Here is a 16,325-nt window from a genome sequence, read left to right as displayed (position 1 = left end):
TGCATAAAAATGTTTTTAAGTAATGAAATGTTTCAACTCAGCTTTATCTTAAATTTCTTCTTGAATATAGAACATGTTAAAAAAATGATATATAATATAATTTTATACGAACCTGTACTTGTGCTCTCCTCGAATAACAACGAATCCTCGTCCATCGTAAGAGTTAAACTCAACGTCACCGTATTGAACAACCCGATCTCCACTATCATAACCCAGTGCAATCTTCTCATTATGTTCTGTAACTCCAATCACATTACCATTTTCATCATAAGCATATTGCCAATTATTCTCAGTATCAGCAACTTCTAAAACATGTCCGTCAGCATTATAAGTTATTTTCTCCATCTTTGTCCATTCTTTCTTCTCCATGGCATCTTTTCCAATAGACAATTTCCTCATCTTTATACGATTTCGGTTATCATACTCGAGTTCCATTCTAAATACATCCAATGATCTAATGTTCATCAAAACTGTCTTAACTCGACCATGCTCGTCATAATCAGTGACGGTGAAGAATTGTTTACTACTATCTTGCATTACAGATCTGTTAAAGAGATTTCTATATATTCTGAGATCTCCTACGCCTTCCAATATTCCCAGGTTTTGGTTGTATTTCAGACGTAATTGTGGAAGTTGTTTGCCGTTGATGTCAACTTCGATACCGGATATTCTGGCATTGCCATCGTATTGGTAACGATAGCGTGCGTTGTCCAAGCCACTTTTGCTACCGAATTTGATCTTTTCATCTTTAACGATTCCTGCGTGATATTTGTATTCTATACGCATCTCGAAATTGGGTTCGTTAATGTCGATGCTATGGACCAGGCTCGTGGTTTCTTGGTACGTGTAGTGGATCGATGACAGTCCTGTATGAAGATATTTGAGATTTAATAAATTTAGGGAACATTAACGAAGATAGATGATGAGTTTTGTGGGTGACTATACTGTAGTAAGTTCTTATAGATTAAAAGTATTAATGATATAGTATATATGCTTCCATTAAATATTAAATCTATTAAAACTACGTGTTGTTATATTCTAACTGAAATCATTGAAAGAAATTTTCTTCTTTTACATTGGATAGTTAACTAACATCGATGAATTGCAATAAACAATATTTATAATCGTTATATTTTTGTGTATTGGTATTTAAGACTATAAGCAATTATGATCATAATGGGTATCACTTACCAGCAAGAGTAGTTTCCAGCTTCCCAGTATGATCATAAACATAAGCAACCTTGCCACTCTGATGCGGGTACACTTTGGCCAGGATCTGTCCATCATCATTATACAAAATCTCGTATGGGTGTCTGTTCATCGGCGAGTAGTACTGATATTTATAGAACCCAAGAGAAGTCTGTAGTGAGAACGCATGAATATGTCCTCTAGGAGTAGTTAACGACTGCAATGCTCCAGCTTCATCATATTGCAACAAATAATCACTTCCTCTTGGTGTAGTTACTTTCAGTGGAAGACTACTGAACATGTCCTTAAATGCATACACCATGGATGTTCCATCACTATATTTAATTTCGTACAATCTTCCAGCTCTATCAAATCCATAGGTTTCACTGATATCTCCCCAGGTCCAGCTTGTCAATCTACTAAACCGATCATATTCAAGCTCTACACCGGAGAAGATTCCATTTCTGGGTCCCCATTTAACTGGTCTTGCCGTTCTGTCATAGGTGACATTTAGAAGCTCCGCATCATCATCCATGAACACTGCCACGCTGTTAGTTTCTCTATCATATTCAAGAGACAATAAAATGTCCCCGTTGATGCGAAGCTTTCTACCAACTTGTGCAACAGTTTTCGATTCGCTTCTATATTTATTCCCTTGAAATTTCCTGAGAAAGTATCGCCATTCGAATCTGTTTGCTAAATCCCCAGCGATCTCTGTTCTCTGTTTAGCAGGAACTGGGTAGCTTTCACCTAACAATGGTTCTATTTCCGCCAATACCGAGTATGGTAAGGTATCTGTACTGACAGTGTGAGCCCATGGTGTGACCTGACCCACTGAACCATCAGAAAGAACTGTTGTTCTCTGCTCAGCCTCCCCAACCTTCGTAACCACAGACGATCCTTTGATGAGCATTGAGATTGGTTTCCTATTATTCTGTCCAACCTTCACAACTGCTCCTTTCAAACTTAGATCAAAAGTTAGACTGATCACTTTGCCTGTTGGAGTGACTGCAGAGGTGAGCCTGCCAAATTCATCATAATTGTACACATAACTCCTTCCTGTGCTGTCTAATTTGGTTTTCAATAAACCAGTGGGTCCATGGTAATCGAAGGTTACATTATAATTGTCTGGAGTGCTCAATTCGTGCAACATCTTCATTCTAGACATCCTCAGCCTGCACTTCTGTCCCTTAGTGTTCTCAATGGAGTTCACCTGGCTACTGTAGTCTCTTAACAAGAATACTTTATTCCCAGCTGCATCTGTGACAGTGCTAAGCTTTCCATTGCTAGTATTTACGTTGTAAGTAAACTGATAAACAATCTCTCCAGTGAGTATGTTCTTGGTAGCAACATGTTGACCAAATCTATTGAATACATAGATTTCTTGAGTATCTGGAGAATAAATCTCATACTCTCTAGCGCCACTAGCATCAGGAATGCTAGCCATCACGGATCGAATTCTGTAATTCGCTTGATCACCAATATGAACCACTCCATCAGGAGAAACGGCAACTGCAGATATCGTATTAAACTTCGAAGTGGAAGCAAGATAATGGTCAGCGTCGAAACAATCACAACCACGTTCCAAACAATTACACTTGGACTCCGCTCCAGCATATGGTGAAATTTTACCATCTGTACCAATCACTCTCACACGATTAATCCTTTGAGAATCACTTTCTGCTATATATAGATTTCCTGAAGGACCAAATGCAATGCTCTGAGGCATCACCAAGGTTGCATGTGTAGCTAGTTCAGTGTCAAACGATGAAGATGGAGAAGCACAGTGAAGAGGACGTCCAGCAACGACTTTGACACGACCATCAGGAGCCAATTGAAGCACCATATGATCATCTATCATATGTAACGAGTTGTCCAGAGGATTGATTGCTAATTCTGTAGGCCAACGAAGATGAACTTCTTCCACGTTTAAAGTACCCTCACAAGGAATTGGCTTCCAGTGTGACTTGTGCATGTGATTTCCAATTACTGTGGTGATTATACCATCTCTGTCGACCATTCTGATGTTAGTTCCATCGGCGAAATAGAGCACGTTATCTGCAGAGACTGCTACTCCTTTGGGATAGGCAAGTTTGGCGTCTCTGGCCAGAGCACCGTCGCCACAATGAGCTTCGTCGCCAGGAAGACAACGTTCTCCAGAGCCGACGACTGTTTCCCAGTTGTGATCGGGCTCAGAGTAATCGTTGGTGTCGCGCACGCGAATGATTTGGTGTGATTCTGGGTCAGAAATGTAGAGGGAGCCGTCTAGAGGGCTGAGGGCTATGTGGTAACGGTAAGATACCCTTGTTGCACTGTAAAAAAGAACACAAAAGCGATGAGATTACGTAAAAAGTTCTGATTATTTTAATTTTATAGATATTGTTGTACACAGACTGTTTTCAATTCGATTATAAAACTATTTTAAGACATATTTTGTTTTATCAAAAGTAGTTTACGTGTATTTCGATTAATAAGAGTGATAAGATGCGAATAGAATAATGCGAAGTTAAACGATATTTCTTCGTATTTCTTGACAATTATCTAGTTCTTTCCAATTTCAAGATAAGACTCTTGATTGAGGGGACACGTCGTAACTTGAAATTTCACGAAAAGATATATCAAAATTCAGTAAAAAAAACTTACTTGAGCCGAACAACAGTTCTAACAGTGCCATCGACAAGAATTTTTCTGACAAGATTGAAGTCTCCAACAAAGATAGATCCATCAGAAGCAGTTGCAAGAGCAACGGGTGCAAGAAGCCTCTGGTTAGAAGCCTCTGCTTGTCTATCGCAATCATAGCAATCCAGAGACCTTTGATGTCCATCGCCCATAGTGGTCAAAATCACTCTAGGCTTCTGCTTCAAATAAATATTCGAGCCATCTCCTTTCTGAAGAATCCCCTCGTGGAAATTGTATCTATGATGGATATCCAAATTCCAGCCTCCAACTTCAGAAATGGACATGTCATGGCCACTCAGTTTCGTCGTTTGAACATCCCAAATAATATCTTTGCAATCATTATACTCGTATCCAACTTTCACCATAGCAGTAGTGACACCATAAACGCGTTGTCTATATACGTTCAGTCGATTCCAAGCATAAGTGAATTTTATCACTGGGTCTGCTTCGAAGGTTTTCTCGAACAGAATTCCTTCGATCGTGATTCTCAGATGAATTAAATTAAGGGTTGGAGGTATGACTTCTGGAGTCAACTGCAGCTGTATGGTGGAGAGATAACCGGCTGCTCTGGAGCTATGGTAAACGAGATTGAGACCCGTGCCAGGTATTTGCAGGCTTTCTTGTATAACTTGGGACTCGGCCAGAATGGCACTTTTGTCAGGGCACGCTCCTTGGAAACCGTGCTTCCACGTTGCCAGGACTACTGGTTTCATCAGGTCGTAATCGTGCGCTGCACAAGCGTATGGAATATGGCTTGTTTGCTTCTCTTCTGCGGTGCTCATGACTATCTTATCGATTATTACCACCTTTAGAACACATAAGATTTCATGTATTAAAAGTGTGTTTGTTTATCGATTATTGCGTAAACATAGGACATTTTGTGCTTAAGTTAGTTTAAACATGACACTACATTTTATATGTTGTACTTTATACTATTTACTATAAATATTCTTTTGTTAATATTTATACGTTCTATATTAATATTTGAACATTTAAATTACATCAAAAATAAATACTTTCATATTTTTTATCATATCATATTCTTCTCGACAATCTTTATTCGACTTATACAGTCACAATTTACAATTATTAATCACATATTTAATGCAGCATTACCTCGTTCCATGGTACAAAAACAATGTGGCTCTGCGGTTTGAATGGCGATCTTCCAAATTGTAAAGTGACCGCGCCACCGCCGTTCACCAGGAGATCGAACCAGCCGTCGTCTCTCGTCAAGGTGAAGCCTTCCAGGGGTGTGCTGGTACTGACTCGCACTCCCATCAGACCAGTGCCAAGATGCGTGACAACCCGGCCACGGACAACAGCCGATCGACTGTCAGGAAACAACAATGTTAACGATCCAATAGCTGTCTCTGCTTGATCGTGTCAAACTAAGGTGATTACTTTTTTCCACTGTGCTCCGTGGCACGCTAACAACAAAGCAACTGTTATCTCTAATCTAATTTCAATCTACCACAGTATTACTTTTGGAAGTTCGTACTTTGTCTTGCAGTGTTTATTAATTTAGAATTTTTCTAACGAAAATGTACTGTCATTTGCAAACTGTTCATATTTTTTGAGCGTAGAATTAATAAATTAATATTTATGAAGGAAAAAATTATTATTATTAATGAAGAATTCATGAAATCTACAAAGATCAAAGTTCTTGGTTATTTTAGGTGACAGTACTTCATCGTTTAAATATATTGGTACTTCGTGCGTGTACATTGTACATGTCTTGGAAATATAAAGTCGAAAATTCAGTCAACGCGACCTCAGTCTCGTCAACGCTGCTTTTCAGTGCTAAAGAGGTGAATAATTTATTTGGTCGAAGAGTATTAATTAATTTCTTGTGAATATTCATCATTTGGATTTAACCTGTGCTTGAGAATTTACAAACTTTTTATCGAGTGATCAGTGCTGCTCTTTATCCTCTCGTATGTCAAACATTCTCACGAAAGATCTCAAGATAAAACTCCCAGATAAAACTTTCATTTTTTCGCGTCAAACCTGAGCAAACCATTGAGATGAGACACATCACTCCTTATGGATGCCTCGTTGGCACTGAAGAAGCATCGGTCGAAATGCTATGAATACATATATATACATACACATATACACGAATAACACAAAGTCAGAAGCTCAACTTAAAAGGCACGAAAGACAACGTAGGAATAATAAGGTAACTAAACCATGCAACGAGAAAGAGATTCGAACATTGATGAGAAGGAGACGAATGGGGTTTGGTGGTTGTGAGCTTTCATATATCTCTTTATTTTTTTTTTTTTTTTTTTAATCAGTCGTACGCAGCGTCGCAATGTTCGAGGAAGATTTTTCTTCAGCTTTGTCGACAATTTTCATGATCTTTGCAAATGTCGACAAATCGTGAATAAACTCGTCCTCGAAACTGAATTGAACGCGCGCGTAGCAACCTCGTTTTTCGGATGCAGGAATTGTTATATTATGTGTCACACATGATAATAATGCAAAACGTCGTCAAACAGCATCAGCAGCTATTCAACCGCTTATACTCTACAAAACGAACTCGCAACCGGTACTTTCATATCATTTTTCTTTTGATTTACTTTTTTTTCTTTTGTATCTTTTTTGTTCCTTGGTCATAGTAGCTTTCTTACCTTGTGTTGAAGTGATTCCAGAACATACTGACCGGGCAGCACGGATAAAACAGAGCCGAGTTAAAATGATGTGATTAAAGGCGAAACTAGACGGAGAGATAGAGAAGAAGAAGAAGAAATTGAAGATGGAGAAGAGAATAGAAAATAGAGAGAAGGAAGGAAATATATGAGTAGAGAAATAATTTGGTTAATCCTACTGGGTTTTTTAGATTATTTTTAACCCAAATCTATGTTTCTAAAGTTGAAATATACATCAAAAAAGTAAATTTTATTATTCGATAAATTTCATGTATTAAAGCATTTTTGTTTCTTGAGAAGAAAGTAAAGATTGAAAAATAAGAATTAGAAGGATAGTAGTATAGGAATAAGAGGAACGCAGCGGGGTTAATCTAGGATAATAGAAGAAAGAAGGTGGCTTTGCGTTTCAATTTTATGTCAAATATCTTCAAACATTGAAAGTTTTTTTGTTCAATAAAATAAAAATTCGGGGATCTTAGTAAGGGTAAGTAAGGGTAATAGGGGATGAAATAGAGATCTTGTATATAGAAAGACCACGTGAAAAGAGTTCTCGAAATGTCCCGAAATGTTTCGAAATATCTTCGAAAGAAAGTTAGGCAGAAGTCTTTAGGAATCAGTTCCAGAAATGCGGCTGGGAAGACACGGTTCTAAATATAATGACTCACAAAAGTATTCGAACACTTGTAGATACTTTTTATGAATACGTTATGTGTGTTATACGAAACATAAAGAACATTCCCTAATTTCTTTGTCTTAATTTTATGTAATATTTTTATACGTTAGGTAACAATTATAATTTTACTATATATACTATATAAACAATATATAATAAATGTCCGTCAATTTTGTCTGTGTTAAACTATCAAAATGTTTTACATAACACACACAATACACGCATAAAAAGATTTCCATGGTAAATATTCAAATACTTCCATGAACTACTATAGATTTTTAATTACTCTTTTAATAAATGATCATAGGCGTAAAGCTCGAGGCTCGTAGATGGTGTCACACATTCACGCAAGCTCCACTCGGACGGACACGTGAAATAGAAATAGAAAGAAAGAAAGAAAGAACAGTGTATATGGAGAAGACCGTCGATCGTTCGTTGTATCATCGATCGATTTCATATTGAATGATTAAGAGAGCAGCGAATATAGTCGAAGAAGAAAGTATAGAATGAGAGTGTAGAGTGAAGAGAACTGGGGGTTCAGTGCAGGGCACACGCTCGCGCACACGTACGTACAAACATATGTATAAAACTTTTGGGATGTGATTTCACACGGGTCACAACAACGCAGAGAATATATCATATCTATGTATACGTCTTCGTGTTTTTGTATAACGAAAAAATATATATATAGATAGATAAAGATAGGTAGAAGAGGATGCATGTGTCTTGTCATAAATCGAGACAGCTAAAGGCTTTAGGCTACTTTTTATAATTAACACATTCATTGCTTTATATTGAATGTGAGATATCTTTCTTGTTAGAAATATTTTTATTTTAAATAATAATTAATATCTCTTTAACACGCATTTCTTTTCAGAATATTTTATTAAAACATACAGAATAAACATATAAAAGACGAAGAATGATACGAAGGTTACAGGGGAAAAAATATGATAAGTATATTTTTATTGATTTCCTGCTTTTAACTTCGCTTTATGATCAAACGGAAGAATTTTTATACGACATAATTGAAAATGGAAACAACCTGTCAGATCCAGAGATGCAAGTCTTTTAAAAATAATTAATGGCTTGAAGAAGGTAATGGGCAAGCAATATTTTAATCTCTTCAATATTGTAAATAATAACGAGCATTATTTTGAAAATCAGTAAGAGGATGAGAAAACTTTTGTTTAACTTCACAACCAAATATATAGACAATTTTGGTAATATAGGATTTATTCACAACGTACTGAATCGTAAAGCTTCTGTGTAAAAAGTAGGAAATGTGACTTACTACGTTCTTTCTCTGTAGTCTTCGTATTATTGTCAGATAATTGAAACGACGCAGCATGTGCGTCAGTAGCACTAGAGGGTATTAGTCAGTCATCTAAATTTCCTTAAATCCTCGATAAACTCTAGCCGTCTCGCAAGACACACATTCTTCTCAGACGTATACGTCATTAGTAAAAGACATTACGTATCATATATATATAATATGTCGTGGCTACCGAGTTTCACTGTATTTGTTCCAAGTGTCTAATCGAACACACGTAAGAAAAAAGAAAGGAATTGCACGTAACATCAAAGTTGGGACGGACCAACAGGACGGACACGTTCAAGTATTATAATGTACGACGAATATATTCGTTTCTCACGAGTATATACAATAATAATATAACGCGTGTGTGTTATTATATAATAATTCTGTTATTATTACTATTATTACAGTTAGAATGATTCTCTAAAGTAACGAGACGCGTTGGACGAAGGAGAATCGTAATACGTGCTGAACAAAACTCACCTCTCGTTGAAGGTTTCTTGACGTGCGTAATTTTGAAGACTGCCTTCGTCGATTAAAAATTTCATCCTCTCGAAGAAGGAAGCGGTGATGGCCGGCGGCTGCTTTCGCAGAAGTATATCGATCGGCTTCGGTGCTGACACGCAAAGTTGGCTGCTACGACATATATGATTCGAGCAACATTCCGGATCCGCGCAATCGATGAGACCGTCTGGAAAGTATGTACGTTATCGTGCAATTAGAAAAAATGATCGGTGCTAGGTGCATTCGACGTATAGTCGTGTCACTAGATAGCAAATTTTTATGCAATTTCATATTTCTATTAAGATATAATCTACGACACCTAAGGAAATATACCTATGTGCATAAACATTTGTTTCATTCATTAAAATTGTAACAAGTACTTTTTCATATTTTTGCATATTATCCGCATTTTCTACATATTATCACTTTAGAATTTCCTAGAAACGTATAGAAATCGACAGTCTACATATCACATTGCATTTGTTAAATTAAATGCGTTTGTATAACGTCTTGTGTTCGTTCTTTTGTTATAGAGTATAGTAATGGGTTCTTTATATCGGAGACTAATGGCTCTAAATGGCTGGCATAAGCCACACCCATGATTTAGAGCTCGAAGTAATATGAAAATGAAACGCGAAAACACGAAGGTAGAACCTTGTCCATAGATCTTACAACTTCGTTAATTTCACCGTTCTAATACTAACTTTACTATTTGCTTTTCAAAATACAGTAACAAGTTCCTAAGAAACAATTACACGTTTCTTGATTTGGTGTGTCAATGGAATACTTTCAAATATAATCAAACATATTTCTATCTCTAGAACCATTCATGGATAAAATAAAGCACCCTACTTAAAGTAATTAGAGGATCACATCTACTGCATTTTTATCGTATCATTCCAATAATAATTTTTTATATATAGTACATTTAAATATGCAATAGTGTCTAATTATTGTAGTGTTGAACTAGAACTTAAATTTAATTTTCTCCACATATATATCTAATCATCTAAATAACAATATTTATAATCTAACTTGTTGAATTATAAATAATATTATTTACTCCTCGTTTTGTACCTTTGTCATTGTCTCTTCCATCATTGCAGTTCTGTTCAAGAAGCACGTTGCAGTCCTTGCCATCCCAGCCATCGTAACACCTGCATTCCCATTGACCATCGTTGCCGACTCTACACTGTCCGTGTCCAGAGCAGGAATTCGGGCAACCTTCCATAGTGCAGTGTTTTCCATTCCAACCAGTCACGCACAAACAGGTCCCGTTTTTACACTGGCCGTGTTCGTTGCATCGAGGATCGCATTGCTTCAGATTACACAATTCGCCGGACCATCCGGGCAAACAGTCGCAAGCATTGTCAACGCAATGCCCGTGGGGACCGCAATCCAAATCGCATAATTCTGAAAATTATGGGAAATATTGTTATTATATAAATAGAGGGATTTGTAGGAGTTGTCTTTAGATAACTGCGGATTGTATGCAAATTTGTATTTTTGCACAGCGAAGAGATAGAACTTAAATAGAGATCTGTTTTAACTATTGAAAATGTTCTACTTTGAACTCTCTAGCTCTTTGAAATTTCCTATTTGTTACTTATCAAAAATTTGTTACCCTATTTTAAATATTTTATATATTTTTGCATCTTTAAATTTCGCATAAGTGCATAAAAGTCCGCAGTCTGGTTGTCACTATATCTATTTTTGTAACAATTACGAATCATTAGTTTGAGTAACAGAAATCACAATTAATATAATTTTTCAAAATTTTGCGAATATCTTTAAGAAACACTAGTTAGCATAGGCACTAAGCAACACAGAAGCTGGGAGAAAACCTTTTACAATTTTGTAAAAGATGGAATTAGTTAACACTAATGGGTAATTGGATCAATGATCACAATTAGCAAAGGAGTAAAAAAATCGGAAAAACGAACGAAATGGAGAATTATGTCGATATAAAATAGAGAATTTCATCGATGTCATACCTGGAAACATAAGAATCGATTAATTGAAGCGAACTTTCATACATATTATATGAAGAAGATTTGAAGTTACGACACAATTTAGAAAGACATTCCTATGAAGAGCTAGAATTAATAACTTAAAACGCCATTAAGACAATCTACATTAATATAATCTACATCAGATTACACGCCAACCACTACCATTGCTGTTTATCGATCGTCATTTAGATCAAATTAGAAATTCATTTCCCGATAAGACCAATGAATTTGAAATGCATATTACTAATTTAAACACGATCACCAGTGATATTATTCAAGCTTCAACATTATTCATGTACGATCTTAATATCGAATCCTATATAAGAACACGGAGAACTTCGAATATTTCAATAGAGGAATATTTATTTATAATTTATATTATAAATTAATAGAACATTTTGACAGAATATATAGCTCAGCTATGTATTCGTATATCTAAATCTGACCATTAACTTGTCTATGTAAAGAAGATTCTACTGCAATCTGATATATACAATACATGATTGTTGCTAATATAACATTTCTTACCTTTCGAGCAGTCGTCTCCAGACCACATAGGCTCACATAGACAAGTCTGCGTTTCAAGATCGAAATTTCCATGTCCGCTGCAATCGGGCAGACACTGTAACGCTTCTTTGTCCATCTGGCTACAATCTGCTCCTTTCCACCCCTTCTTACAAATGCAGGTGCCCTCCGCGCAGAAACCATGGCCAGAGCAAGTCGGATGAGGGCAGTCCACTTCCTCGCAATACTTTCCTTTGTAGCCACGTACGCAATTGCACTTTCCATTGGTGCAATGGCCGTGTCCGTTACAATCAGGCACTTCGCATTCGTCGTGTCGCAGGGAACATTCCTTGCCCTTCCAGCCAGGGTTGCATTGGCACTCTCCGTTTATGTACTCGCCTGTAGCCCAGAGGGATAAAACGGTGTTAAAACGGAAACATAAGAAATTGTTTCCTTGCAATGTTAGATTGTACGGTGAAGCTTAATCGAAGGTGAAGCCCGGTATTTATTGAGCCTCGAGGTTCTGGTTAGATAGAATTGTATCATAACCATGAGACATTGCAACGATTGAAACATGTTTCGCTAGAAATTTTGAATAGAGAATGTTAGATATACCATGGTTAAATGTAAGTATATTCGTAAGTATTAGGTCGTCCGAAAAGTTTCTTTCCTTTTATGAGGAAATAATAGACGCACAACGTTTTTTTGTTTTATATTATTTTATCGAATTACGTATGATCCATTTTGTTCTATCAAGATAAAGATCACAACGTTTGACAGATTAAGTTTCATGTTTTTATAAAGATATATCGTTGTAAAAGACGTGTCTGTAAAGAAAGACACTTTTCGGACAACCTAATAAGTAGGAACTCTGATTTCAAGGTTTAAATTCGGAATATTCTCAAGTTATAGATCTTTTTAAAATGTTTCTCCTTGATATTATTTATTTTGCTTTTTGAAACTAATACGAAATAAATATTCACTTACCACGTTGACTACAGAGAACAGGACAAACGCTTTCGCTGCAATCTTCACCACCGAAACCAGGATTACATTGGCAGTGACCCAGCAGACATTCGCCCTTTCCACTACAGCCATTTGGACAATTGTGCGTCATGTCTTCTGCGATCATGGCTATAAACGACACTTCCTGAGGATCACCGTCGTCGTTGTATAACGAAAGGAACCAATGACCAGGCTCCATATAGTGCGTCACTTCCTTCTTGATCGATGGCTAGACGAGAAACCAGGTAAGTTTAGTAATTTCTTATCGATTTTTTTAGCTATTCTTCTATTACAGATGAAACACTTCAAAAGAAGTGCTTTCGAGGGAAAAAAATAAAAAAAAAATCTCTGAGAACCCAGAATATTTGATCTTCTCTCCTGTTACAATTAAGAGAAAAAAAAATAATAGAAATTAACTATTTTTAAAGATTTCGTTAGAATGAATTTGATATTATTAGATTCAACACGTTAAGTGCGGTAGTTGTCTTCAAATGCACTGACTAAATACAAGCATTCTATTATAAATTTGAAATGAAAGAACTAATTTGCTTCATTTTTATATCACCGAACATTCGTTAAGAATATAAAAAATGATAAATCACCACTTTTCCAAATATTTCAAACCACAAAACTACCAAATCTCACTCAGTACGAATCGTCTGAACTTAAAATTCACGGCACGTAACGTGTCAATGACCTTTTCTACGATTCTATCCTAGAAAAAAAAAAGAAAAATGGGGCAGTGGCACATACAATAACACTAACATGGGACGCCCGTGTGGTTCTGGCCTTGAAACCACTCAGTACTTCCAGAAGATCGTACTGCGTGTGCGTAGGAAGAGCGTTTCTTCTTGCGTAGACGCCGATACTGGCTCCACGAGGAATATTATAGTCGAATCGCACGTACGCGGCTTCCGACTGGTAGAATTGCATGTTCCAGTAGCTGTATGGTGGAATCTCTTTGCTGAGCTTCTGTCCGAGACCCACTTGGGCGAAAGTCGTGCCGTCAGGTGGAAAGGACCTGGCGGGGAAAGTTCTTGCACCTGGAGAACGCGAGATGAAACGTCACTACCATCCTTTTGCTTTTGTATGAAATCAGTTTTCTTTCGGATGACTCGGTTTTTACTATTTTTTTGATAATTCGATCGAATAAATTGTCTCTTTGGAAGCATGTTGACTATGACAATTTTAGAAATTGAAGTGTTGATAAATAAATTATTTATTCCTTTTTAAAGCTTTTAAAAATAAAGGCAAAGAAAATGTGTATCGAGGAATATCAATCGCTAAGCAATGAAAATTGGTTACTAGATGTATTATTTTTTTCTAATGTAAGAAAGAAAGATATTCTCCGTAAGAAAACAGATTGTTGTTGCTTAATTATGAAGCATAAAAATTGCGTGGCTTTATACTTAGCTAGGCTTGCGCATCAGCGAATTTCGTGATTTTATTTCGCTTCGACTAACTTCTAACTATAAAACTTCTATTCATAATTCACAAATTCTCACCGCTTTCTTTTCATTATTTTTGTAAGAACCAATTAACCTCGATTTCAATATTATTATACAATAAAGAAACAGCAAGAAGATTCTAAAAACAAAATTGATTCTTAAATTATCTAAGAATTAAATGTTAATTAGGAATTCACAAATTTTAATCTTTTTCGTTCCGTTCTCTTCGATCTTCAGAAGAACCAGTTAACTTCCATTTCAATATTTAAAAAAAAGGAGGAAAGACAGATAGAAAAGAAAAAGATACTAAAAATAAAATTGGTTCTTAGGTTCCTTGAACGAATTCTCATCACGTTCTTCTGGCGTAACACTATTATCAGCATCGTTTTTCTTTCTCTTTATTTCAAGAATCTCGTGCAAGAGCTGATTAGAAAATAGCTCGGTTACATAGCTGCGTAAACGCCGTGATGTACCAACACCATATTACAATATTACACAAACTTCTCTAACCACTAGTGAACATCTAAACACACCGAATGTTCTACAGGCAAACGAACTTCGAGCGTGATAAGTAGATTATGGATATTTATCCATTTATGGGAAATTTCAAGCTACAAAAGTTCACAATATAAAAATTTACATAATATACAAAAATACATAATTCTTAATTTCGGAATCAAAAGAAGGAATAGTAACATGGAACTATATGTGATACGGTATATGATGTAATATGAGCCATATTTCCTATAAAAAACAAGTGATATGACTTATTTTTCTGCCATGTGATCTTCATACGTAATATCCCAAGTACGAATTTCTCCTTCAGTTCCATTTCTTTAATTTTATTCCCCAAAACGCAAATCTATATAGATAAACATCCACAATCTAATAGAAACAACTATATCAAGAATCTACGTGTATATCATACTATTCAAACTTCGAAGAAAAGCTTGCATCGGCGGGATAAAGGCAGCTTAGAAAGAGCCTAATTAAAAAGAATAAAGTAAGCATAATATATTACAGCAAAATTCATAAACCAAACTACTAAACAAAGATATAATAAAAAGATAAGAATTAAGAGGCAAACATTTGAAAACAACCATAAACGGGGCCTCACCTTCCAGGATCAGTATAGTGGGTTCTGGGGGTAATGGCGTTGTCCCAGAACACGACAAGCCTACACTGCTCGACTCATCCTCATAACTCGGAGTAGTAGTCCAGTCAACAGTCCCAGTACTTTCCTTAGTCGTCGATTCATAATCATTCTCATAGCTCGTACTCGTTCCTTCTTTTACAGATTCCTTCTCCAAACTTACAGAAGTTTCCTTTCCGTCCTTAAAGTCCATCTGTTTCAGTGTGACCCCATCAAACACTGCAGACTCTTGACGCTCATCTATTTCATCCATCGAAAGATTCAAATTATGTGGTTGATCCTCGAAGTTCAGGGTATCATCTATGGCTGAAAATGGATCCCACTCGTCAGAGGATGAGCCCATACATGGACATGAGCACTCGCACTCGCCACCAGCCCAAATTGGTGGCGGTGGAGAAGATGGTGGCTGAGGCGGCGGAGGCAATCGATTGTCTTCAGAATTCGCGACAGAGTTCTTTGCCATGCTCGAAGCACTTTCCACAGGTGTCTCGTGAACTTTAACCTCATCCACGTTTACTTTAGTGGCTTGTTTGTCATTGACATCGTCACCATTGGTTGGGACAGAGACAGACAGCACGTAAAGCGGTTTCGAGGAAGCCGAGTCTCCAGAAGCTATAGTGATGTTCACAAGCACCCGATGCGATGATGAGGATGAAGATGAAGAGCTCGATGAACTTGGTGAACCTGATGAAGATCGATGAAGACGATCGACTGGTACTTCAATGATTTTCACTTGCTGTGTCAATGGTGGTGACGATTCAGAGTTAGGTTTGATCGGAGCTTGAATATTGTTAGAAGCATCGTGTGTCTTTTTCAGCGAATCGTCGTGTATAGAATCGGATTTAGATTTAGTTGTAGATTGCATGTTATTAAAATTACCGTGCATTTTTTTATATGAATCTTCGTTTATAGCGTCAACCTCTGCAGATTTTTCGTGAAACATTTTCTCAAACTCTCTCAAGAACTCCTCGTTACTCTCTTCTCTAGTGATAACTCTCAGATCACCAGTCTGATGTACCAAATTTGATTTCTGAGGAACATTGTTGGTCTTCAGTTCATTCTCCAAAAAACGGTCCAGCTTCTTGTCCTTCAGTGTGGTATGATCTTCAGCTATTTCATGATTTAATTTGACAATTTCCACCTCGTCTTGCCCGTAATTATAAACAGGATAGTCTCTCTGAAATTCT

General features: G+C 36.6%; 1 protein-coding gene and 1 long non-coding RNA gene across 16 annotated transcripts in view; one reads left to right on the top strand and one right to left on the bottom strand.

The window, feature by feature from the left end:
• The window catches only part of LOC126917584 (teneurin-m), a 652,557-nt gene that overhangs the window by 8,074 nt on the left and 628,158 nt on the right, over nt 1–16,325 (bottom strand). For 6 of the 10 annotated variants that reach the window (XM_050724604.1, XM_050724605.1, XM_050724611.1 and 3 more), the window contains 11 exons: nt 15,103–15,444; nt 13,291–13,580; nt 12,520–12,766; nt 11,557–11,931; nt 10,094–10,429; nt 8,996–9,203; nt 6,504–6,530; nt 4,984–5,200; nt 3,832–4,673; nt 1,192–3,500; nt 113–866 (listed from right to left, as the gene is read on the bottom strand). In XM_050724604.1, the coding sequence (XP_050580561.1) occupies nt 113–866; nt 1,192–3,500; nt 3,832–4,673; nt 4,984–5,200; nt 6,504–6,530; nt 8,996–9,203; nt 10,094–10,429; nt 11,557–11,931; nt 12,520–12,766; nt 13,291–13,580; nt 15,103–15,444 (5,947 nt within the window). The remainder of the gene's footprint in view (nt 1–112; nt 867–1,191; nt 3,501–3,831; nt 4,674–4,983; nt 5,201–6,503; nt 6,531–8,995; nt 9,204–10,093; nt 10,430–11,556; nt 11,932–12,519; nt 12,767–13,290; nt 13,581–15,102; nt 15,445–16,325) is intronic. The other 4 variants (XM_050724607.1, XM_050724609.1, XM_050724608.1 and 1 more) reach the window with 4 other exon arrangements.
• Nucleotides 5,116–10,374, top strand: LOC126917594 (uncharacterized). Of its 6 annotated transcripts, none has more exons than XR_007710996.1 (5): nt 5,116–5,263; nt 6,516–7,759; nt 8,923–9,210; nt 9,550–9,663; nt 10,123–10,374. It is a non-coding gene; the product is annotated as an uncharacterized LOC126917594 (long non-coding RNA). The 6 variants fall into 6 exon arrangements; XR_007711001.1 differs by having other exon boundaries at nt 8,923–9,214; XR_007711000.1 differs by having other exon boundaries at nt 6,516–8,823.

Source organism: Bombus affinis, chromosome 6 (assembly GCF_024516045.1).
Source record: "Bombus affinis isolate iyBomAffi1 chromosome 6, iyBomAffi1.2, whole genome shotgun sequence".
NCBI classification, from domain to species: Eukaryota; Metazoa; Arthropoda; class Insecta; order Hymenoptera; family Apidae; genus Bombus; species Bombus affinis.
Note: the sequence above shows the minus strand (reverse complement) of the source record. Positions and strands in the feature narration are given on the sequence as shown.